Raw genomic sequence first — 26,303 nt, forward strand, 5'->3', positions numbered from 1 at the left:
CTCCTCCTCCTCGTCTTCATCATCTTTGATCTCAAGGTATTCCTCCTCCTCCTCCTCCTCCTCTTCTCCATCCTCTTCATGAGAATCAGATTTCTGCTTCCCGTCTTCCACTAAGTCCTCCTCCACCTCCTCTAACTCCTCCTCCTCCTCCTCCTCCTCTAAGACATCCCTCTCCTCCTCGTAGGAGGAAATGGGCGAGTAGTGTGGGAGGTCAAACACATGCGGGCTGCTGGGAGCATCCGTGCTGCTAGGGGGAGGTGAGGCAGGAGGCGCAGAGACAGGGATAGTGATGGGTACCGGGATGGAAAACTCAGGAAATGACTCGGAAGCACACATGCCAGCGCCGGCGCTGATCTCCTGGTCCCTCTTGGTGGTTGGTTTCGCACTTGTGGCAGCATTAGAAGCAGCAGAGGGGATGACGGCCATGCCCAGCCCTGAGGTTAGGGGTCTGGGTTCAGGGGTGTACTCCCGGATCTCCCCTGGCTCCAGCGGTTCGGGACCACAGGGGTCATGCTCGCTGCAGGACAGTTTTCCGTCCAGCTTGGAAATGAAAAGCAGGCCGTCGCGGTGCTGGGCGCAGTAGGAGCTGGGGCACATCTCGCAGAAAGATGCCGCGTCCTTACTGCATATGTCGCACTGGTGCCACGGACATTCCCAACGTCCTACAACAAACATAGAGACACAGACAAGAATGTGAAAGAGAGAAGGGGGGCACCAAGATGTCTGAGACTTAAAAATGTTACTGTTTATTTGAATCTGAGAAAGTTGAATATGTAATAGATTGATTATTTATTATCCTTCAAGGAAAGTCTATGCAGAGTTTCAAATGAACACATATAACATAACATAACATAACTACATGAGAAACATCCATACAGGATACATCATCATTCATACACATGTACAAAGAACGTCTACACAAATTATGGAATGAAAAAACAAACGTTTCTTATTTTGTACAATTTTTAGGTACTACTCAAGTATTTTCTGCTACTTTACTTCACACACACACATACGCACATGCATGCGCACACACGCACACAGTTTGTCCTTACATACTTGTAAGGACACTCAGCCCCTTACCTTAAACCCAATTCTAACCTGAACCTTGAAACTAAGTCTTCACCCTCAATGTGCCCTTTGAAATTTTGAAGACCAGCAAAAATCACAGCACATGGTTTTTGACTGAAATGGGTTCTCTCAAAGATAGAAAGACACACACATGCACAGTGGAAAGAGAAAATCTAATTACACAGTTTTACCCCAGTACCTTGACTTACTAAAATGAATCTCTTGTACACTCGTGCTTTCTGTTCAATGTGTCATGTTTAACAAAGTAAGACGGGCACAAGTGTTCCACCTTTCTTTCTCTTTGAATGCTAAACATCCAAAAATGGAAAAATGTGTATCTTGTAGGTTTCCAAAGAAAAGCTCAGAACTTCATCAACAGAAAATATATATACTAAAGCAAAATATAAAGAAGAGAAAGCTCTGTCTACAGTGAGCTCTACTGATCTTGAATGATATATCCACATGTTCATTTTCTCCAGGCTAGACTACTGTATCTCCCTCTAAACGTGCAGCAGTCAGTCTACTCTTAAATGTTTGCAGTTTCTCCAAAATGAAGCTGCCAGGTTTATAACCAGAACCAGCTGTAGATCCCATATTTTCCCTGTTCTTGCTTCCCCCTCCATGGCTTCCTGTAAAATTCAGAATCAGCTACAACAGGCACTCCTTGAAATGCCCCTAGCTACATTTCTGACCTCCACATTCCTCGTCCGCTTCTCTTCCTCAAATCTCGGCTGCTTTACTTACTCTGGTATGTGCAGCACTAAAACACAACAGTAATGGCAGTCCAGCATTTGAGACTTGACCAAAGCAAATACAAAACAAACAAGGATCTGGTGGGTTACTGCGTCCATGCAGAGTCACTGACCTGCAGGCCTCTTGGTGAGGTTGAGGCAGTCAGCGTGATAAACTTTGGGACAGCCGGGTCTCTTACAGGAAACCATCTGTCCACCGTCTCCGCAGCTGAAACACTCGTCCTCTCTTTCTTTGGTCACCACCACCTTCTTCTTCTTCTTGCCGTGGCCCCTCCGCTTCAGCTTACGACCTTTGTCTTCAGATGGAGGGTTGTTCTGGGTTGCAGGGGAGAAAGATTTTGATGGATTAATTATCTTTTCAAGAGTAAGGCAAGTTTATTTGTACAGCACATTTCAAAACCAAGCAGCACATGGCACTATAATAGACACATAAATACAATTACAAATGTTAAATTACAAATAAAAATAAGCTAAAAGAGTACATGGCTGCCCTTTTGGTCTTGTGAAAAATGCTCTTAGGTCAAACTGTATTGTTAATGTATGTGTGTAATTCCTCTCACCTTTGGCCTGACGCCCAGGAAGCCGCTGCAGTTTGGTGCTCCACATTTACAAACCGTCTTCCCGTTCCCCAAACATTCCAGGTTGTAGTTGAATGTGAGCTCTGTGCCTGAACAGATACACACAAACAGCTGGAAGAGGCTGCAACTGTGGGAGATATCTACTAAATCTGACCTCAGAGTACTGCAACCTCCTTTTAGCTTCAGTTAGAGGTCGGGTTGAACTGACACCAGTATGGTATAGATTAAAAAGCATGTCAATATAATAAGCCTTAGCCTAAACCAAAGAATGTTTTTTAATATTTATAAATCCCTCAAAATATAAACATTTTTAAGACCTCCTAGGAAGAATCCATCATTTAGTTGTTTTCTCCATTGAACTGGTCTTTCCTTGTTGACTAAAGTGGATTTAACATGTAAAATCAGGAAGGTTGCACACACATAATCACATAATCGAGTGGATGCTCGAAATCAGATTCTTCTTATTTATTGACATTGATTATTTAATAAACCATCTGAGTTTAGTAGTCATCTTTATTCTAACCTGCAGAGACGTCAACGAGCGCGAACAGTCCGACCCGCGTGTCTCCGCTCACTGTCCACTTCTGGGTCTCACAGTTTGGCTGACAGCAGTGGTTCATGAAGCGAGCCTCATTTCCCTTCGGCCCAGCATCAATGATCCGATCCTAACACACAAACACACCGATGCCGGTAAGAAAGACAGTCAGACATGTCGTATCCAAACTTTAATCTACTTGCGGTTGTGTGATCATGTGACTTGGTCAGCTATCCATACTCTAACAACACTTTGAGGGTTTGATTTTTACAGCAGTGGTACAACCTGATGTGCAGATGCAAGTGGGAGAAGAGATTTACTCAATCAAATTCAAATCAGGTGTAAATGAGGCCAGAAGTTGGTATTTTGGTGCACATGGGTTGTTAGAAATTGTGGTGAGAATATAAATCTGAGAAACACGTCTGTTTGTGGAGAAAAGTCACTGAGCTGGAAAACTGGTGATTCTGTCAACAAGGGCTAAACTAAACATTTGGAGGAAATGCACCACAACAATGGAAAAATGCAATTATAATGAATTGCATTGATATTGGCAGCAAAAAAGTGATTTGTTATTTTTAAACAGCATGTTGACAAAGCACTGTATGTTGATCTATAAATTAAAATGATCAACAGGGAACCCGATAGCGAAGGTTAATATTTGTAATCAACATTATTGCTTCTTCTCAGAAATAGAGAGAGAGTTTTTCCTTTTTTATCCACAAAACAGACATAAAAGGAGCAGAAACGTGATTTATTTTTTATGCCTATCCTAACCCAAACCCTAACCCACAGAAAACAGAAAAAATGTTTTAAGCCCCCAAGAACTAAATATTGATGAGTTTTCAGACTGAATGAAATAACTGAATGAATGAATGATACACTGACGACCGTTGGCTTCTACTTTGCATTATTTTTAACCCATAAGAGTACATCTATGTCTTTATCTTTACTGCTAAAATATCTCAACATGAGGTATCATCAGTAGAAAGCACACACACACACACACATACACACACACACACACATAAACCGTACCTTATCCAGAGTTAGCATGTAGAAGTTACAGATGTCGTGCTCCTGGGCGTGTCTGATCCTCGACCTGCACTCCTCCTCGTCAATCACCTCCCCGACGTACTCGCTCACAAACTGACCCTGACAGAAAAACACAGGAAACATTGATTATTCCATCTAGATCTGGTCCCACTGAGCAGAAAGCACCTCCTGGGTTCTGCCATCAGTGCCAGTATTAGTAATAATAGCAGTGTTGTTACCTTCTTGATGTCGTGGACACAGCGGAGCCCCCAACCTCGAGACAGCGTCCTGAATATCTCCACCTGGCTGTACTGACGCTTGGTGAACGCCTGGTTCAGACACCGCTCACCCGCCGGGCAAACCTGCAAGTTCATATATCTTTTATAGTATATCGCATATTTGACAAGTGGACAACGTGAACAACCCACAGAACAACTTTTTTTTTTAAATACATTCTCTTCAAGTTCAATAACTTTGACCATGTTTAACAGACTTCAAAATCACAAAAAGCCCATTAAGTCCCCTTAAAAAGTGATAGTGAATCAAAATAGTTAAGCTGGGGGCAATAAAACAAAAACAATGAGTTATGGACTAGAGGGGAGCTGCGGGCCTTAAGTAAATGTGGTCTAATCGTGTTTTGGGGCAGCAAAACAGAAACTACTTTCTACTATCATTAAACAAACCTAATGATGCGTTACGAGCGTGTCGGAGGCGTTTCTGTACCTGCGGGTGGCATTCGTAAAGCAGCATGCGGTTGATGCACTCCGAGTCCGTCCCACACGGGCTCTCGTCTGTCGCCTTACAGTTACAGCGAGGGATCTCCGATAGATCGGCTGTGAAGATCTGAACCTTTCCTATTGGTCGATTCACCTGAAAGAGTCGGAGAAGAAAATATAAGCTCACTGCACATCATCAAGCTTTGTATGAACATGTCGAGCTTGTTGCTGAATATCTGAGTGAATCCAATGATGTGACAAATAGACTCTTAAAGCAATTATCTTTAAATCTATTCAGGTCAATATATCAAGTAATATCTCCAACCTATCAGGGCTTCAAATGATTTCGACTTCCTTTTCATGATTTCTTTTGAAGTAGTGTGTAAGTGTGAAAGTGTGATTTTGTCACCTGTTTGATTATTCTTTGCTCCTAATCTTATTTTGGTATGGGGGTTAATTATAATTCCCATAAGGCTTTGGGGTATAACGTAGGGCTACAACTGTGGGCCTTGTCGTTTTAAGCCTCTATTAGTTTACACTTTGGCAGACTGGCACCATTAAAAATATGCCAAATTAGCTAATAGCAATTCCAGTTTGTAGAGTTTGTACAAACGACTATCACTGGATTACTTTGATATTGGAGAATATTAGAAATGTGATGATTCCTATAGTTCTGCAGCGATACAAGTGTGTTTTTTTATGATTTCTAAGCAGATTTATGGATGTTTATTTGCAATGCAGATCAAAAATAATGATATCTTTGGGAAGTGTAAGTCACACTGAATCTAAAAATATGTGTATCATGAGTTTTGACTGTAAAAATGTGCTGTTAATTCTCAAATACTGGTCAGCGATGGCAGAGAGAAACAAACCTTTAGCGAGCATCTCAAATTCCTTCCTGTTTCTTCTTGCAAATTGTAAATGCAGTTTCTCTTTATAACACAAATACTTTATTGTTTACTGCTGTGGATGAAACTCAACATCTCCTGCAGACTTTTCATATGAAGTCTTTCAGCTTGTGCTTTACTGGTAGGCTGTAAATGTAAAAAATCTGACACTCTACCATTAAAACCAGCTTTTATATGAACATTTACAGTGGTTAGAAGGTAAAAGGAGAAATGAATAAATGAGTAGACTACTTCAAAGTGCCAGACTCTCACTGCCCTGATTAGATGGGTTTCAGTGATTCTTGATAAACGAGAAGCTTGACAGATGCCACTGTTAGTTAGTGCTGTGCTTTACTTCAAAACATCTGTATAAGTCTTCTCCTGTACCTTAATATGTTTGTATGGAGGAGGTTTCCTGTCGTTCTTTCTGTCCTCTTGAAGCTGCCGAAGCTCCTTCTCTGCCTGCAGCTCACGAAATCGCACAGCTGCCTCCTCCAAAGCTGAGTAGAAAGTTCCGAAATGTAAAATCATCATATAGCAAATACCAACTGAAGACGCAACAAACATCATAACAAAGCGCTACATTAGAAAAAATAGAATTTAATAAAAAAATAAACAAATGGTGACCTTCACTTTCAGGATCTGTTACAGAAACGATCTCGCTGAACACACAATACCTTTCTTGTAGGTGGCATCAACACCTTTCCCCATCTTCTCTTTGCTCTTGGCGTCCACGTCCATATAAGGGAAGACCCTGGCCTGGTAGGTCCACAGGTAGTCGTTGGAGCCAAAGAAGTGAACGGGGAACTCTCCGACATCGTGCCTCATCCGCTGGATGTTCTCTGGGATCGTTTTGGGATGGCTGACCTCTGCAGGCCACCACCTTTACAAAGCAGGAACAAACACAGAAGGAACAGAGCTGTTCACACATGGTAGATGAAGAATTTATTGAGAAGCGCTTGTTAATTTTACAGGACTACAGATGTGAGCTCAAGGTTTGAAAAGTCTAGTTTTTCAGGCTTGCCACTGACCTGTACCGCCCAACCTTCACCCACAGGATGTCCTTGTAGTGAGGTTTCTTCCCAGCCTTGCAGTCGTTACAGTACCAGCTGCCTTTAGGCATCTCGATGTTCAGACACTCCCGGTGAAATGCAGCAGGACAGGACTCGCAGCACAGCAGACTGCCCCCTGGAGGCAGAAGGAGGATCATTTTAACTGTGTGCATGTGAGGAGTTGGCTAGCAGTTTAGTGTGAACATCAAGGTTACCCCGTTTGCTTTAATATGTTTTGCCAGTTAATTACAGGTAGTTAAAGCTGCTGTTAATCAGTCTGTCCATCACGTTTGTTCCTGATTGAAATACCAGCTTAAAGCAAGAAAACATGTCACTGTTGAGTTTATGGTTTATTTACGCTGCCTCCAAGTGGCCAAAGGGTAAAGACAGAAAGTAGCTAAGGAGCCAGATATTTTTCTCAGGAGCTCATGGGAGACCAAACTGGAGCTAAAAGAGTGAATAAATGAATACCAATGTTGCTCTGTGTCTGCAGCTTGATGTGGAGTAAATTAATGCAGCTTTAAGGAGTTTGTTTGAGTTTGTAAATTACATGTCCAATTATTACACTTCATCACTTGATCCTGGTCCTAGCAACAGAAGTTATTTACCTTTTTTCCAAAAAATAAATCTGTGAAAGATATAACAAATCCTGCATTCTTTTGATCACTTGTACTTACTTTATTTACAAGGTTTGGGACTTTCAACAGGAAATATTTATATCGACAGTGTTCAGGATTGTTTGAAACTTTCTATTTGATGCATCGGTCAAGAATTTATGGCGGCTAGGCCAAAAACAGCAATGAACAGTGTACCAGCATGTGTGTGTACAACAGAGAAAGACAGTAAAAGAAAACAGGTAGAGTGAAAGAAAGACTTGAGCCAGTATGTCGTTTGTTCAAATTTGGGCTTCAATAAACCTGGCCAGGTCTGAGACTTCTCAACATCTTCCTAAAACTTACCTTCAGTGCAGACGAAGCACCAGCTGACGTTGACATGTTCGTGGTTTTTGACACCGCGACGGGGGGTGAAGTGGTTGGGACAAACAATGCTGTTGTTGGAGAGGACAACGCTGCCTGCCGCCATGCAGAGATCTGTAGCGTGATAAGCCACTGGGCAGCGCACACACCGAACCAAACGACCTATAGACAAACACAAGAGAATAAGTGAGCACTTGGATCGCAGAAAGGGTGCAGAAAAACAACACAGGCAGCAGACAAACAAACAGCGATCTACCTTTGGAGATGGAAGAGCTGTTGGGATTGGCGATGAAGCAGGTGAGACAAACGTGGATGGAGCAGCGGAAGCCTCTGTTCACAGGTGCGGTCGGGGCGAAGCTGGCGATACACTCCCCGTGATAAAACTTCCCACACACTGGAATCATACAGCGCCGCACATCCTCACTGCGCTTCTTACACACAAAGCAGGTGTGGATACCTGACAGAAAAAACATAAACCATTTTCTATACATGTTAACGCTTGTAAGACAATTTGAAAAGTATATTTATAGAGAGATCAATTATAATAGAAATACAAACATTAATATGAATATTTTTAACTTCTCAACCCATCCCATCAACCCCCATATCTCCATAAATAAATTAATAAATAACACAAACCATAAAAATTAAAAAAAATCTAACTTATATATAACACAGTGAACTTACATAGCTTTAAAATAAGACTTGGAATTGAAAATAATAAGATTTACACACACCATTGATATGCTTTATGTATCTACCTATTTTAATTTAGTTGCACTACTACTACTACACTGCAGATTCTGGGAATGAAGCTTAACCACCAGCGTACCTGATTTGCACTCAGGACAGACGAACTTCCCTTTAGGGGCCTCGGCCAGAGAGATGCAGGCCAGGTGGAAAGCTCCACAGCACTGACCCTCACACAGCAGCAGCTCTCCTGTCTTCTCACACACCTACAACAAAAACACAACCTGCTTTAAAATACATAATATAACAAGAGTGATTAAGAGTAGTAGTGGAACTGATGCTGTGTACTGGGGCTCCTCTTTAGGTGTAGTCTGATGGGTAGAGTGAGGTATAATCACTGGATTTCTACTGACGGTTTACGGGCATGCATTGTTCTCTACAAGAAAGCTAAATTTTATCTTGCAGCAGGAGTTGTGTTGTGTTTAACCAACTTTAACTTATTAACTTGAAAAACATTGCAATATATTGAGAAAAGAGACACAAATGAACATAAAGTGCACTTGCATTTTTTACATTTTACATTTTTACATAAGATAAAGTCTACTGCTACTGAAAATAAAGCTCTTCTAATGATAAAAGGAAACTGATTTTTTGTTTTTCCATCAGTAAATTGGGCTCTTGGGAAAATTCACCTGGCATATGTTCTCCTTCATGGAAGCTGGGCCTCCTCGGTCTCCTATGATCTTCCTCGAAGGTAAAAGTGGGTCATCGCACAGCGATAAGTCGTCCTTCATGGAGGAGAAGCTGTGATCCAAGCTGGACGGGTCACCCTGAGGAGAAAGGGGAAAGATTGAGATTTATCAAGCACCTCAGAATTACTTGAGGTGAAATGCCACTGAAAGATATTTTGAGACTAAAAACACTGGAAAATGGTAAAAAATTCAGTAAATAAACTAGCTAATTAACAAACATTGCCAACACTAATATGTGGCTTAAATCTCATAATATTTACCAATTTACCATTTGCATAGTCTGTAACTTAACATAGGGAACAAACAAAAGTAAATGTATTCATAGGTAAATTGACTTTGCTGCATTGATTTATCTAAGTCAGTCGTATCCACTCACATCCAATTTCAATTAGTTTCACAAACATAAGTATACAGAAGAAATATAAGCAACAGTTCCACATACTACATAAACCGGAGAAGCTCAATCAAAACAGACCTCTGACTCAACTGCATCCTTTTTGACCTCCTGAGACTTATTTTCATCTGGATGAGGAGCATCATCGTCATCTGCTGATGTCATCTCAACCTGGCTGGGTTCAGGCGGGTGCGGGGCTGGAGTGGAGGGAGCAGGAGAGCTGGGAGTGGGATCAGTCTGAATAGAGGGAGTGGGTGCACAGGTGGGAACCTCTGGGGTGGTCGGTGGGGAACTGGATGCTGTAAGTTGCTTGCTCTTTGATTTTAAAGGCTGTGGCCCAGAATCTGGATGTAAGAAAAGCATGTTAGCAGCAGTAATCACAGGCATGACTAAAGGAGGCTCATCACAGATGGTTATTAAAGGCATAATATGCAAGGACAGTAGGTTGGTGTTTGTAAACACACAGAATTTAGAGTTGGCCCCTCCTCCCCAGCCCAATGAGCTAGAGAGTAAATGAAGCGAGCGAGCGAGCAGTGCTGGCAAGAACAAAGCCATGAATCAGACTAATAAATCGTTATAATCTCATTGTTTCACAGTGGTTACACTCTAAAGCGCAAATAAACACACTTTCTGCTCTGCGTGTGTGTGTCGGTCAAACAGACACCCAGACAGCAGAGAAGAGAGATGGAGAAGCAGGGTCACTACGCTGTGAGTTGTTATTGGCTGGGGGCTACACACCCACTGCCCAAAGGCTGATACCCAGAAATGTCCTGAAAACAGTTAAATAGGAAGAAAATAAGAAAATACAGGCAGTGGACAGAGTCTCCACAGAAAAATACACTACCATACACTTCTAGTGGGTCATGAGAGATAATTGAGATTATTTTTAGTCGAATCCTGCATAGTACACCTTTAAAGTCAATAATACTGTGGGAAAATCTCCATCCAAAACTATTTATTTTGATTACGGGTCATTTTAAATCACAATATTTCTATGAGAGCTGATTTATTAGGTGAAAGTGAACTGAACTGAACTGAAAGTGAAGTTGTGAAATCATTTTCTTCTGTCTGGGAATTCAACAGGCCTTTTATTGAATTTTCTCATGTTTGGATACATGTCAGTTTGCTTTATTTCTGATGAATACAATTTACAAAATTCTGGAAACAAGGGAAATAACATTTAAGAAAAAATAGTATAAACATTTGCACATTGGAGAGGACAGAAACTGATGAGCTTATGATGAACTGCACTGTGCTGTAACAAGATCTGTTGAATTGAAATATTAAATAATTGGTTGACTGACCTGATTGAGGAGCAGGATTTGAATTGTTCTTCAGTGTTTTGACCTGTGACAAAGAAAAATATTATCACAAATCATTTCAGCCTGGCCGAGCTGCAAATTACAAAGCATTGTTAGGTCTATCCCTGTTCTAGATACTGTATTTGTCTGCTGAAGAAAAAACACAAAACACATATAAAAGGTTTTTTCTTTTTTATTTCTTTCTGATCTTCCTGAATAGATTTCTGGGTATCTTTGATCCTCAAAAACTAGACCCTGTTCACTGAGGGTCTGAGTGGGATGAGGCTTGTTTATGTTAGATTAGCTTCTTAGATTTTAAGTCCTACATGCTGTTTCTGTCTGTTACTTCCCCTCCCTGATTCCCTGATGTTTGGACAAACCATAAATGACCTAATGTACAAACTACAGAACACGCCCATGTTGTACCTTCTTCTTGGGGCCTGTGGCGGCCTCGGCCTCCAGACAGTACTCCAGGATCTTCTGAGTGGGTTTCCTCTTCCGCTTTCTCTCCAGCAGAGGAGCCTTTCCTGTGAATGAGACATCAGAGCAGGGTTAGCATGGAACATAAAGATGTTCAAAGGCATATTAGAGTTTCAAGATAATGAAATCATCTAGTAAATCATCTAGTAAAGAGGAAAGCTGTTTTTTAATCACTATTTTGCATAAATGCAGGAAGATGACATCCCTATTTTTAAATCCTCCTCCTAAACTGTGATTAGTTGATTGTATCCCCCAACCAGTGAACATCTGTCCAACAGCTGTCAGTGGGCACAGATAAGAAACCTATTTCAATAGCTGACATTATCTCACTGACAAGAAAGCAAACTCTGGAAAAAGCGGTGAGTGGTTCTTGAGTTAAGATCAAACTCCCTGGGAAAAAGGTCAGACTGCACATGATAACAACACACTGTATCAAAAATACTACTTTATCCTTTTGTTTGGCTTTAAAACCAGGTTTGCATCTTGTAAATAAAATATCTGAGAATATTCTGTGCTTTTGCTTCAGTGTGCATACTTGAAACTCTAACAACTTGTTAGCTTAGCTATTATTTTTCAGGATCCCTGAACAGTGGACAGCTTCAACCAAACAACCAAACAACCAAAATGGGCAAACAACAAAAAATAATTTTTGCTTTTCACTTTTTTAAATAGCCTACCTTTTTTATACTTCTGTATCAAAGCCATACAGTATTACAATTATTGGCACAATATTGGCAACTTTGAATTGTGACACACCCAGGGCTAATCAAGTTTGGCTGAAACACTAGTTTGACCAGTAGACTTGAGTAGTCTTTTTTTCTTTATCGTTCACTTTTTATTGAATATTGATCAGTGTTCCACAAGAAATACTGAACAAGCAAATTCCTATAATATCCTTATTAAGGATGGCTTCCTTCAAACACATTGACATGCATCATTTGTACCCACAGTAATTTTACAGGAGAAGAAGCAGTGTGAAACAAATACACTATCTCAGGAAAGACGTGCTGCCCTCAGCTATGCATTTCTGGCTTATTATACAAAATAAAAATTTTACTCTAGTTCCAGTCATGTGTTTGATAGTTATGCTATTATGTGGAGTGGATGCAGCTGTAATCCATGTGCACAATAATGTGTTTATCTGTGTCTGAATACCACTGCGTCATCTCTGGATACAAAAATGTAAGCCTTAAAATACACTACACAGCCATAAGTATCTGGACAGTTCTTTCCAAAGTTTTTTGTGTACTATGTCTGGGGATATTTTTCATGAATTGGGCTCAGCTTCTCTGTACCAATGAAGGTAAATATTAATGCTACACCACACATTTATATTTTAGACGATATGGAGCTTTAAACTTTGTGGCAACAGTTTGGAGAAGGCTCTTTTCTTATTCAACATAACAGTTCCCCGTGCATCAGGCAAAGTCCATATACAAATGGTTTTCCCAGTTTGGTGTGGAAGAACTTCCTTGGATTGCACAGAGCTCTGACCTCAACTCCATCCAATACAAGTTGTTTAAACTGGAACACTGACTGCGAGCCAGACCTCATCACTCAACATCAGTGGTTGATCTCACAAATAATCTTGTGGCTGAATCGAAGTAAATCCCTACAGCCAAGGTGCAACATTTTGTGGAAAGTCTTTATAGAGAAGCGGAAGCTCATGGAGTAATCACTGAATGCTCAGGACATGTTCATCAGTCACATATGGATGTAATGTTTGGGGGTTTACATACCAGTGCTTTGTTGAAGCGTCTACATAAAGTACCAGTCAACAGTTTGGAGTTGTATTGACAACAGATTGTATCAACATTGACCAACAAGACTTTCCTTTGACTGTTTTCCCTAACATGGTTCAAGACTTTTGCAAATAAAGAAATACTGGCTCACCATCGTCTTTGACAGGGCCCTCTGCCAGCGAAGGTTCAGCTTCAGGTGGAGGGGTTAGCGTGTCGATGGAAAGCACCGGTGCATCTTGGGGAGATGTGTTTTCAGTGCTGGGAATCTGTAGTTCAGCGGGCGTTGTAACAGGGATTTCCTCAGGAGGTGGAGTTTGTATCTCAGGAAGTAAATTCAAAGATGGAGGGTGTTGTGTGTCTGATACCGGGAGTTCGGACATGGAGGTAATGGGTTGACTGGCCTGAGAATACAAATGAACTGATGTCATTGCCAGTCAGTGATACAAGCTTCATGTCTAGCTGTAAAAGGTGAAATCAGTTGCTCAATGCCACAGTGTTATGCAAACATAACGACATATAATTATAAAGTTACAACAGATCTTACTTTGTATGATTTTTACCTTTCCAATCGACTGGAGAGGCTTTTTGGTTTTCTTCCTCGTGGAGAAAATCTGATCATACTCTTCAGTCCATTCAATGAGCCTCTTGCTTGGTTTTCTTATTCGTTTATGTCCTGAGAAAGACGAAGACACTACCTTTTTTAACTTTTGTACATGTACTTTTTTACATACAGTTAGTCTCACCATAGAGGTTACACTGATTATTCTGAACCACATAGTCCTTGACAAATAAAAATAATATAAATTAAAAAGGTCTCATCTCTACAGAAGCCGAGAAAGGCCATGCTCTCAATTATTTTTTAATGCCATTATCTCAAGATCACAAGTTGAATTATCTCAATATATCAAGAAAACAATAGGCTAATTTCTCAATGATAACAAGATAATTTATTACAAGATTTATCACGGATCGAGCTCATTCTCATTTGGTTATTCCTGTCTACTCCTCTCCATGTCTCTCTCACATGGGTTAGCCCACTATTTTGATCAAGGACAAGAAGTCTTCAAGTGGCTCTGAAGGACATGGGCTCAAATCCATCATAATTATGCTGGTTCTTATTGCATCTCTCTCTTTTGTTTCTCTCATTTGAAAATCATTGAAAGGTATTGCTTAGTACTTTTCCTACATGAAACATCCCCTCATATTATGACCAGGAGTTAATCAACTTGCCATTTGGCCGTGACAAGATATCATTGATAAATTTGCTGTGAATATAATTTGTACTCCTGTATCTGGCAATTTCAACTTAAATATGTTGCTACAGTTGTCATGACAGCATCTATGAATGTTGGCATGGCACTGCTGATCTCTGATCAACATTATAAGTAAAAAGAGAAAACATACATTTGTTTCCTTGTGATAATGGGTTGATAATCTCATTATCTTTAGACAACAAAGTTTGTTTTCTCAAGGTAACAAAATAATTAACTTGCAATCTCGAGATAACAGCATTCAAAATAAATAACTGCAACATGGCCATTCTCAGCTTCCGCATATCTCTCACCGCTCTCTTGGTAATTTTCGGCTGAAGCAGACAGTTGTTTTCAGATAAATAACTCTAGTAATCCACTGTGTACTACCTGCTCAGCAGACAGCAAACAGACACAGTTAGCGACTAGCTGATGATCAAAGTGGAATGTTTAGCAATTTAAAAGAGTTGATATAGGCCAAAAAACTGAGCTAAACAAGAGTGAATATTGGATTTACATTCATCAGGTGACAGAAATACAACTGCAAAATGAATGATTATGTTGCTCCGTAACAGCTGGATGTGTAAACAATCGACTGTTTGCAAAACAATTTTCCGCATCGAGTTAAAAAGTGAAGATATGTCAGTGTTGTGTTTACAACTTCTTCCTGCTGCCCCCAAGTGGTTAGGTTAATCTCTGAGACTTAGCTTTACTGCTATTAAGTAACAAGAGTAACAGATTTGCCAAAATATGGCTGCATGTATTGATTCCATTGTTGTTATTTGTGTTGTGAGCTAATACCATTGGCTACAGTTCAAGAAAGTTTGAAACACACTTAGCAAATGGATGTAAAGTATATGCTTAAGGATACTAAAATTATTGTATGTGGAACATCACTTTAGGCCCAGTAGCCCTTTGGATAAGCCTCCAAATATGTGATTGAATTGTCCAATTTGTGGAAGGGTACTCCTCAAACATATTATCCCACTGGGTGGCATCCAAGACATACTGCAATGTGATCAACTTGAAAGTGCATTTTTGTGTAGAAATGTGGGGAACTCGGGTCAGATTGTGCTCCACTATTTTGGTCAGAATGTAAAGTAGACTGTCCTTACCCGATGGAGCATCGTCGCCTCCTGCAGCAATGCACATCAAGCTGGTATTTTCCTCAGTGCGGTCAGCAGCAAGACCATTCGGCTGCTCCAGAAATTGCTTAGTGTCGGACCCCCTTTGCTCCAAAGGCACCATATTCTGTAGATTCTCATTTAGTCTGCTCCACCTCTTCTCCTCCTGCTCCCGTATCACTCCTTCACCACTTTCAGCCTGCCTCTCCCAGTTGCTGGCCTGCATACCCATCAAGGACTGGAGTCTTGATGAGCAATCCATTTCTGATGAAAACTCCATTCCTGGCAAGGACGCCATTTCTGGAGAGGACTCCAGCCCTGGGTAACCAGGTCCAGACCTGGCAGGACGGCAAGGCACTTTGCGGTTCATTTTCTTTTTCATCCCAGTGGAGCTTCCCCTTCTGGTGTAGGGCCTCTTGGAAACCTGACTTGTGCTATCTTCATTTTTGTCTGGATTTGAACTTGATTTGTGATTAACACATTCACTTTGTTGATCTTGACCTGTGGGTGTAGCTTCCCCAGGCATCACTAAGGGCTCCTTCTTAACATGTGCACTTGGTGGCCCAATCTCCAGTTCTAAGGGGGCCCCGTCTCGCTCTCTGGTGTCATGCAAGTCCTTCAGCATCATGAGAAAAGTGCTGAACTTGTAGTTTGTGTCGGGTTTGAAAGAGATGGGTTTACCATCATCCTCATTTGTCAAGGACTGGAAGGATACCTCTTCCACATTTTTAAAGGCATTCATAAAAGAAAACGGTGAGGAAGGTGCGGATGAGGAACAAATGTCAGAGGAATGATCTTCCTTCTTTTCTTTTACTTTTACTTTTGAAGTGAGGGGCATAAAGTCCATTGGTGGAGTTGAGGATATTGAAAGGTCTTCATCTTCACTCTTGACTTCAGCTTCAAAGTCAGTTGAGTCAGAAAACATCAAAGGAGGAGTGCTACAGCTAGAAAAAGTGTCCTGATCATACTCACCATTGTCATTACAATGAGATTTTAGAGATTTTAATTTAGTGCAAAAGTCCAGTTTGGTATCTGGATTCATCGAAGAGTTGCGCTGAGTTTTTCTGAACAGATCAGCCCCTTTTCTGGCTTTGTCACGCTTCTTCTTTTCAACCTCCTGCATAGCCTTCAGAGCTCCGGTCATCAGTCGATTGCTGGCTGGGAGATGGGCAGGCTGCTCATGTAGTAGGACTTTATTCACTTTACCTGGAACCTGCTTCGATTTGTGGACAATGGCCTTTGATTTCTCAGAGGACAGGGCTTCGGGCACATGAGCATTCCTAGATACTAAATTTCCATCCCGGTGAGAAGGCAGAGAAGTTGTCTTATGAGCTGGGCTAGTAACAGAAGTCGTTTTTTGCTCTGAGCTGCCTGATTTGTCAGAGGACATGCTTGTTACATTGGAGGCAGTAGTCTTCTTACCTTCTGACGGGTCTGATTGGTTTGAAGATGAGTAACTCACATTACTTGAGCTTATATTTAACACTGGTATCCTTTCTGCTTCTGTGTCACTTAACTCATCAGCAGACACACTTGCCACACTAGGTTTCCCTTGTGATGATTCTGAAGAGAGACGAAGCGTACCAGTCCCACCACTTGCTTTTAACTTCTTAACTGAAACCTTTTTGGATTCTGAACTGACTGCCTGTTTTATGGAGACACTTGCCATGCCATCCACCCAGTCTGATTGTTTTGAGGACATTTTAGTCTCATTCATATCTGATGTTTTTTCACTCTTTGCACTTCTAAGTTGGTCTTTGGAACTAATGATTACACTGGAGTTTAAGATTTTCTTACCCTTTATGTCCTTGCGTATTAATTTGACAAAGGGCAACCTACACTTCGAGAGCAGAGATGTTTTCTTCCCTAGTCTTGCTAATGGGTCAGTAGTGTCGACACTCAAATTGGACGCTGGAGGCTTGCTAACCTCTTTTTCTTCTATTTGGTCTGAAATTCTGTCTTGTACATAACCCTTTTTCCTAGCCATTGTATCAGAATGTTCAGTTTGACTGATGGTCGTTACGCTCTCTGAAAACCTGGATTGATCACTAAAACTGGCCTTTTTACTCGGATCTTGGGTCTTTTTAACATCTGAGCTACCTAACTGGTCAGAGAGCGTGCCACTAACAGCACTGGTTGTATTACAGACTGTCTGTCTACCCTTTGAATATCCACACTTGACACCAGAAGGAATGCCAATCTCAACAGAGTCCAGGGACTTCTGCTTGTCTGACAATCCTGACTGGTCAGCAGGGCTGCCGTTTGTATCAGAAGACCTATTAGCAACGATGGTGTTTTTACACTTCAAATGTCCTGACTGTTCAGGTGGCAGATTTGTTTCAGCAGGTACCAGAGTCTTATGCTTGTCTGACAGACCTGACTGGTCACCATGACCACCATTGTAGGTGGACACACTAGGAACCAGCATCTTTTTACTAACAACAGATGAATTCTTTTTCTTACAGGGCACCTTACTAAAGAGAGTTCGATCTGGCATTGGACTGGTTGTTTTAGGTCGCCTGTCTTTGCCCGATTTGCTAAACCACAGACCGCTCTGAATCTCTGGCTGCTTCTTTACCTCTTTGACAACCGAAACGGACGGCGGGGTTGGAACCAGTTTCGGCTGACGTTCAAGTGCTTTAGGACACAAAATCTTAGGGACTGAGTCCAGGTCAGAATATGGACACTCTTCATTGTCTCTTTCTAATTGGTTTGGGCTATTATGCAACATTTTTTTAGAGTGTTTTCTACTCATGTTCTTTGATGATTTACTCAGTTTCTTCTTGCCAGAAGATTTCCTTAAAGTGCTTGGCTTTGTTGGAGCTGGTATTGGGGATGAAATAACAGGGGATGAAATAGATCCATTGGTCATGTGCAATGTCTCTGGAGGAGTGGAGACAGGTGAGGTGGAGGGAGGAGAGATTGGATGGGCCTTGTTCTCTGGTGTGGAACTGTTGTGCAAGGCATCATCTATGGACGAAGGAGGAGAGGATCCCATTTTGGGTCTCTGTGGGAGAACAGACTCAGCTTCTGCAATGCTGGATTTCCAAGAGTCCTGAAAACGTTTAGCAATCTGTAGAGACACAAAGGCAAACACTCATATGGGGAATGGTTCTCCGTTGCTAGTTATTTCTGAACAAATCTATTTTACAAAGAGTTTTTGGTGTGCAAGCTTTCTTTTAAAGTCTAACATAACAATTACCCAGCAATGATTATTATATAGACCAACATTTCTAAGGGGATGCAAGTAGTAGTTTATCATTCATAAAATAGTAATTACATTGTATTTGTAGTTCTGCTCCCTTTGTTTTCCCCTTTGACGCGGTAGGGAGAGCTGCTCAAATTCAAAGCCTCCGTGGAAAGTGTGAACTGATTTTTCTGCCACCCAGGCCAACTCCACAGGCTCCCCAAATGTCTTGACATGGTAGAGCCGACAGGGCCGATCACTGGGCTCTAAGACAACAACAAAACATTAGCCTCAGTCTCATGGGATTAAAAATAAAACAACATCATCCTGCACAGGTAATGCATCAACGAAGCAACAGCTTTAAAATGCAAGAACACTGACCATGAGTGATTGACATGGCCAAAATATGAATTTTCAGCTGAACAAAAGTAGCAGTAGTATGCATTTTTTCTTAGATGAGAGTATGATTTATTTAAACTGCAAGAGTGAAACTTAAACCTACAACACCAGCAGTTTGTGGCATTCAAGACATTAGAACAACCCAATGAATGGTGTATGTGACTAGACTTTAAATGTACACATGCACAGTTGCAGAAGAAAAACCAAGCAGACAAATACTTTTTCAGCACAAAAGCATAAAGCATGTCAATGCTTTCAACATTAATGCAGGAGGACATCCAATGAGAAATTACAATCTAGTTTTTTGTTGCCATTGAGAAAATTAGATATTTACACATAATATTTTGAAAACATTTCAGGCATAATGGTTCTCTCCACTTAGTAACATGACCTAATGTCCAATCGAGGCATGTTGTAAGAAAGTGAAAAGTTTACAACAAAATTATTATACATTTCTGAATGCGTTTTTCAGCTCTAATTTGCCCTAAATTACCTCTAACAGCCTACTTGTTAGTTTTCTGATGTAGTGTTTGCCATTCTTTGACAAAATACAGCTCTGTCATTACCAGCTGGGGATGGCGATTAAACGGCCAACAAAATAATCTATAGAGCATTTTTCTCACAGCTGAAAGCCACCCATATACATAATGCATTATAGTCTACATAATCACAGCAAGTCAACAATGTTTCAGACCCACCTTTAACTCTGTGATAGGTTCCCTGTGCAGGGTCAACGATCACCTCACAGGGCCACCAGGGTCTTCGGCTGAACTTTGCCCAAATAACTTCACCCTCTAAAAACTTCACAGGCGGCAAAGACTTTTTCTTGAGGCTGTTCGGCTGTCATCAAGATAAAGATGAAAAGAACATGTTAATAAGACATCTGAAAATCAGCCAGGTTTGTATTTTGGATTGTATTGTAGAGCTACATGTGTGTTCTTGTTTATGTTCATTGTGACCATAATTAGTTGTACCTCAACTTTTAAAGACACTAAGACATGTTGCATGATCTGTAATGTGATAATTCATTCATTCTTGATTTCTGCTGTTAATCATCTGCTGAGAATCAGGTCCAAAAGTCTGAAGAATTCAAATTATAGTGGCTGTTTTAGTATGTTCTCAGTTCCTAGGCTGCAAAATATCATTGCTGTGACTCATGCTACACAGAACTAAATACAATGTTCTTGTGAAAACTATTAGGTCTGCAGGAGGCACGAAAAACATTTAATGAAAATGTATTTACTTTAAGTTACATTAGTCTTCTCTGTTACCGACTTGATGTTAAGTATTAAATTTATGAACACTAAACTAAAGTTTAATGATGATTTAATGATGCAAACCAATACAACCTATACGAAGCTGATGTTACTGCTTTAAGTCAAAAAATAAGACTGCTGGCATTTGTTTACCTGTAAGATGTTTCTCTGACCTTGCTTGTCTTGACCAAGTGCCTTGATGGCTTTGCTTGAACAGTTGAGGTCAGACATATGAAACAACTGTGTGGCTGAGAACATCAAAGATGCTGGAGGAAGTAATACTGATGTGTACGGTGAAGTGAGTCTGAGCACAAAGATCCACTTGATAGCTTTTTGTGTTCACTCATAGAAGGGCTGTGAATGTGATTGGACGTTTGTGCTTAAATTCTCTTCACCGTGTAATGTTTCTAAAGGCCAAGAATGAACAACTTGCTCCAATATTGATATCTTTTTCCATCAATTATTTCCACCTGATTCAACTACAAAGAAACATTATGAGATGGGAAAGCAAGTAGAGAGAAGGAGGATGAAGGACAGGCAAAGGCAAAAGATAACATTTAATCTTTCATCATATTTGTGGCAGTGCAATTCTTTCACACATATGAAACTGTATGAAAAGACGGTCTACTATCTTTTCTGTTCGGTCAAAGGTTTCGGTTTCTGGTAATGTCTTTTTCCGTGGCCTGAATTCAACTCGTCTTCTCTTATTCTGCATTTAACTATGTTTCCACTGAAACCACAGTAGCACAATATTACAGCCTGTTAGCACTGGTAGCTAATAGATCTTAAGTTTTGGTTTGTTGTCAGCACTCTAACATGTTAAAAATATATCAGACTTTGTCAAAGATAGAACGATAAAATCCTGCGCTGCTTTACGAATTGCATACTTTTTACTTTTAGTTAGTACTGCACCCGCTATTACAAAGCACGCACTGTTGCATGCAGTATGCAAACAATTGGGACACACTACTTCATCTGTGATTACGGCCTCTGTTGTTGCACTAGCTTTTGTCATTGCACTGTCAATGTGCTGTCATTGGTCTGTGCTCTCTCTGCAGCTCAGTCGATTTGACGTATCTTCCACTGCGCAGAGGATTGTGGGTGAGAATAGCCAGAAAAGCATGCTGGCTTGCATACTGCAAAATGCAGTAGTACATCCTGGTATTTTAGGCATACTGCATTTGACACAACATGTATCAGGACATACAAAATCTTTTTCTGGCATACTAAATAGTATGATAGTATGGGTATTATCCCCTGTGTTGTCACAGTCCATCAACCGTTTAACAAGGTGGAAACGTGTTTGTTGTCTGACAAAAGGAATATGAAAAAATAATCTACTAAATCATAGATAATTAAATCTTAAAACAGACAACCACCCTTTTCTGTGTAAATTAGACTAACAGGTCACAGCAGCAGGTTGAGTGGACTCCCAGGGCACATGAGCAGGCCAGAGTTATGACCGGCATGTAGCAGGATTGGCCAGCGAGGCGACACTGACTGCTACTATGATGTAACCCTGGCTGGGGCACTTTAAAGGAGTAGTTCAACATTTTGGGACATACACCTACATACTCTCTTGCCGAGAGATAAAAAGATCCACACCTCACATATCTGTCTGTTCAAAGAGAAGCTAGGGCCAGGTGGCAAGCAGCTTAGCTTAGCTTAGCTTAAAGGTGGGAAATAAGGTTTACTGCTGGTTTGGTGTTGTCCAAAAGTAACAAAATCTATAGAGCTGCAACAATTAGTCAGTCAGCCACTATTCTGACTATTGAGTAATCATTTTAGTCATTTTCCAAGCAAAAAAATCAAATATTTAATGGTTCAATTGCCTGAAAAAACAAGTGGATATCTTCCACCGGTAAGTGGAGTCTTTATGGTAAAACATTACCTCTTTGTGTGTCAACCAAGAGTGCTTTCCTCTTCAGCTACGCCTCATGATTGTTTTAGGACTGACTTGAAAAATGATGAACCTATTCTTTAACATTTTAGTCCATTAGTCAGACAAAATAACGAAATCGAAAACATCACTTTGACCTCTGAGAGATTGTGGATGCCTGAATGTCATTTTTTCAGTATTTTTAAAATTCCATTAATTTCACACAATGATAAATAGATTCCAGGGACTTCCCCGTAAAACTACAATCTTTTACTGTTAAAGTCAGAGTATAGCCAAGCCATCAATCCGGTTGACAAGAGGGTAGCCTCCTATCAGCCTCCTATTTTCCTCAGGCAGTTGTTTTGGTCAGGAAGTGGTGTTAGAAAAAAATGTGTGAATTGTAAATAAACTGGTCTTCTTATGTTGCATCCTTGCTGTTCTATAACCACGGGTGGACTTGAGAATATTGGCGGCTTTTGTTGGCTATGAGTTACCTCTGCAGGCCTTTTGACATGTCACAGTAGGAAAAGCACAGGTGTAAATAATTTTAGCAATGGCTGAATTCCATTTAGCTGCTTCAGTTGGAAGGTCCTGGTGTTGTTCATGCTGGCTCACTGTTACATTGTCATGGCTTACTGGGACTCTTGAATGAAACATATCCACTGTTAATGTTATTATTAGTAACACATGTTCTTTCCCAACAATACACAGTCAAATCGTCTGCTATGTTTACTGTATTTACATTTGGAGCCGCAATGATCAGTCGATTAATGAATTGATAAAAAATTTGTCGCCAGCTATTTTGATGATCTATGAATAATAATAGTAATTTTAAAGATTTAAAAAAAATTTAAATTTTCAGTTCCAGCTTCTTAAATGTGAATATTTTCTGGTTTCTTTAGTCCTACATGATAGTAAACTAAATATCTTTGTGGACTGTTGATCAGGACAAAACAAGACGGTGATTGACATTTTCCAATATTTAAAAAAATTGAAAAAAAAAACTAACCAAGAAAATAATCCACCAGTTAATCGCTACTGAAAATAATGATTGGTTGCAGCCCTATTTACACTGATTGCCCTATGAAGATGAATCTCTTGTCCTGTGGTGTCATTCTGGTAATTAATGGCTGTTGAAGAACAAAATACATCCTGAGACACTGATTAATTGAGGTGAAACTACAGAGTTATGATTGTGCTGCTCTGTCTTTGGATTTAGTATCACCTCCTGAGCTGTGCCAAAATTTTTCTCCAGGAACGTATCCCTGGGAAACAAAAGGAGAACCTGTGACAGTGGATACATATTAATTTATGGGTCGCTAAGTTCATGTTTGGTGTCTATTTGTGAGCCAATCTCATACTTGACTAGGTGAATGTTTTCCTTTTGTTTTTCAAAGGAGGACAACCATGTTTATCAATGACAGAGCTACAATTGTGGAGACACTGTGTGTGTGTCCAGCCATTATCCAAGACGAACAAGTATCTGTTGTGACAGGTCAAGGGCACAGGGCTTGTGTGTGAAAACATTAACCTAATCCAGCACCATGACACATATTTTCCACTTAAGTGAATGTCAGTCCTCATTTGCCTGGAGGCCATTTTAATATTTTACAATGATTCCTATACCTACACCAGTAAGAACCCTGTATCAGGACAATTAACAGCATGAAAAAGCAAAACATTGACCTCAGTCTGAAATGAAGTGGCCAGAGTGCCACAAACAAAACCAAACTACTAAAATAACCCAAAAAGCGGTTGTGTTATGTCTACTAATAAAAGGTAAAACTTGCCATCAAATGCCTTGAAGGACTATCCTCAAACAGGAACAGATCTGTGTCGCTCTCCCACTCGTCATCCGAGCCGTCCCAGTATCTCCTGCGCTGACCTGAGGACTGGGACCGGGTGACAACCTTGGCTGACGACACAGTAGCATCCTTGGAGTCTGAATTTAAGTCTCCAGGAGTGGACTGAAGAAGATTCCCTACCCTCTCACGTTTGTCCCGTGAGTCTCCAACGGGCAACGCAACCTCTCGCTCTTCCTCGTTGTTGTTGTCATCGTCATCCTCGAACAAAGAGGACTCAAAGTGGAGGAAGCCATTAGCAAATGGACTGTTGCTATCAAGAGAGAAGGCTGGGCTAGGCGGGCCTGAGAAACAACCTTCTGTCTTTTTCTCTGAGACAACAGGATCGCTCCGATTGGCTGCTGATGCATTTCTACTCCCAGTCTGGACGTCAGGTTGTTTTCGTCCAGCAGATGAAGAGTTACCAAAACTCTCCTCCCTACTCTGGGTGCCAGAATAATCCCTGCCAGTGCAATCAGTCCACGAGTCCCTTTCCATCTCCTTCCCCCTGTCATTCTTACTTGTGCCCCACTCCCACCTCCTCTCAGGTGCCCTCCCCTCCCTCACTGGCAGCACCAGGTCAGGTTGGCTCACCATGCTGGTGAGATGCTGCAGCCTCCTGAGGGGACTGTAGGAGGAAGAGGAGGAGGATGAAGAGGAGTGGTCCCTTTGTGTGAACCCATAGACAGATGCATGTTTGAGGGAGGAGGTGGCAGCAGACATGGTTAGACTGATCCTGCTGTCATGGTGTCTGGGGGAGCAAGAGTGGGCGGAGAGGTTACGACCAGGGGTCAAAGGGCAGCTGGACTGACGAGTCTCCCTGCCAGGGCCTGTGTAAGGCCCACTCATGCTGGCATGGTTCCTCCCTGAAACATGAACAGAAAATTGTCACAATATTGTCATTAAAACATAGACTTCACCTTTATTTTGCATTAAAGTTTGTTTTAATATGCCTGTAATAATTATTTTTGGATTCCCACTTTTTCCTCTGGAACTCAATTGTTATTCAATAATATTTTGTATAACCCTTCAATAATATTCCTGTAAAAAATTACACTTTAGTCAAGATTTTTCTGTCTTTCATTCAATGAAATGTCACAGCATCCCTGCAGCTTATCTAAAGTTATCCCAGGCTGCTGGTAATGAGATATATCTAAAAAGGCACAGTGCATCAAATCTGTAAAGGCAACACAGACTGATATGAAAACAAAACGTAAACAGACTCACGGCGACGATCGGATCGACCTAATGTGACATTTGTGAGAGAAATCTGCGCAAACACCGCAGCCCAGCTGTTAAAGCCTTTCAGGAATATTATCGCGATATGATGAAAATGACATCAAGTCCGATAAGGTCAGCAGCTTGTAAACTCATCGCTGGCGACCAAACACACACATGCATACACAATAAAGCCTACGCGATTATTAAAGCGCGTCATGTTAAAATCAATCCAACGCTGCCTGCGCTTTAACCACAAACTGGGATTAAAATGGACCCGTTCGTGCGCGTGCGTGTATGTAACGCGCGTGTGCATAGGGGTGTGTGTGTGTGTGTGTGTGTGTATGTGTGTGTGTGCAAAGGTGTGTGCAACTGCATGTGTGTCTGTGTGTCGCTCGTGGCTTGCAGTGGGTCCATGATTGCACGAGACAGCAACACAAACGCTACACAACATGCAAAGCGGACGATACACAACAAGTTCACCTACACACAGACACACACACACTTCCACAGGCTTCCCTCCGTCAGATGCGGGCTATGTGCATCAAACAACAAAATCACGCAGAAAACGCCAAATGACACGGGATCTGTCGCGAGAATCTTACCATTCCGGTGTCGGCCACCGCAAAAATGACCCTCGACCCGCTCATTTTGGCGTTTAAATGTGCCAATTTCCAATTTTTTGAAAGCGGATGAGGAGAGTCCCAGCGGCAATACTACTAGGCCTGGATCCTCTGAAACGTACTCACTCACCCCCCCTCCTCCACCACCTCCCTCCCTCCCTCCTCCTCCTCCTCTCCTCTACATGCGCTAAAGCCTGGTCCAGCGGCCCCTGGATTGGAATAGAAATTCAGGCGTGTTGTGCTCCTCCAGCGACACCCACTCCTCTTTTTTGTTTTGTGATAACTACAACTTTATAACCCCCCCACCCTCCCCTCCCTCCGTCTTTTTGATTTCTGCTCTGTTGAATGGCTATTTCCTGCCTGCAGACTCTGCCTGCCCCTTGAAAGTCAGTCTCTCTCTGCTGTGCGCACTGCCAGTCGTCACCACTGCCTCCCTCCCCAGCCGGTCCACAGCATGGAGCACAGAAGGGGCCGTAAATCTCTCTTCAAGAAAAAAAAGAAAAAATCTGAGCTGTCAGCCATAAAAAAATAAAATCCCCCGGACCACCACACGACACCTCAAAAAAA

The 26,303-nt window shown here is 41.3% G+C and overlaps 1 protein-coding gene across 1 annotated transcript; it reads right to left on the minus strand.

The window, feature by feature from the left end:
* nsd1b (nuclear receptor binding SET domain protein 1b) lies at positions 1 to 25,841 on the minus strand (the record flags this gene model as incomplete). The annotated part of the gene is made up of 24 exons (XM_053332186.1): positions 25,719 to 25,841; positions 23,845 to 24,761; positions 19,618 to 19,759; positions 18,614 to 18,786; positions 15,325 to 18,406; positions 13,520 to 13,632; positions 13,111 to 13,360; positions 11,164 to 11,264; positions 10,741 to 10,783; positions 9,518 to 9,780; positions 8,983 to 9,120; positions 8,433 to 8,556; positions 7,857 to 8,057; positions 7,583 to 7,762; positions 6,603 to 6,759; positions 6,249 to 6,454; positions 5,959 to 6,071; positions 4,692 to 4,838; positions 4,208 to 4,330; positions 3,972 to 4,088; positions 2,925 to 3,066; positions 2,384 to 2,490; positions 1,937 to 2,138; positions 1 to 662 (listed from the first exon to the last, which is right to left on the minus strand). Coding segments are annotated over exons 2-24 (7,686 nt in total), but the record flags the coding sequence as incomplete, so codon positions are not given.
* Between the last annotated feature and the right edge of the window lie 462 nt (positions 25,842 to 26,303).

Source organism: Scomber japonicus, chromosome 13, assembly GCF_027409825.1.
Source record: "Scomber japonicus isolate fScoJap1 chromosome 13, fScoJap1.pri, whole genome shotgun sequence".
NCBI lineage: Eukaryota > Metazoa > Chordata > Actinopteri > Scombriformes > Scombridae > Scomber > Scomber japonicus.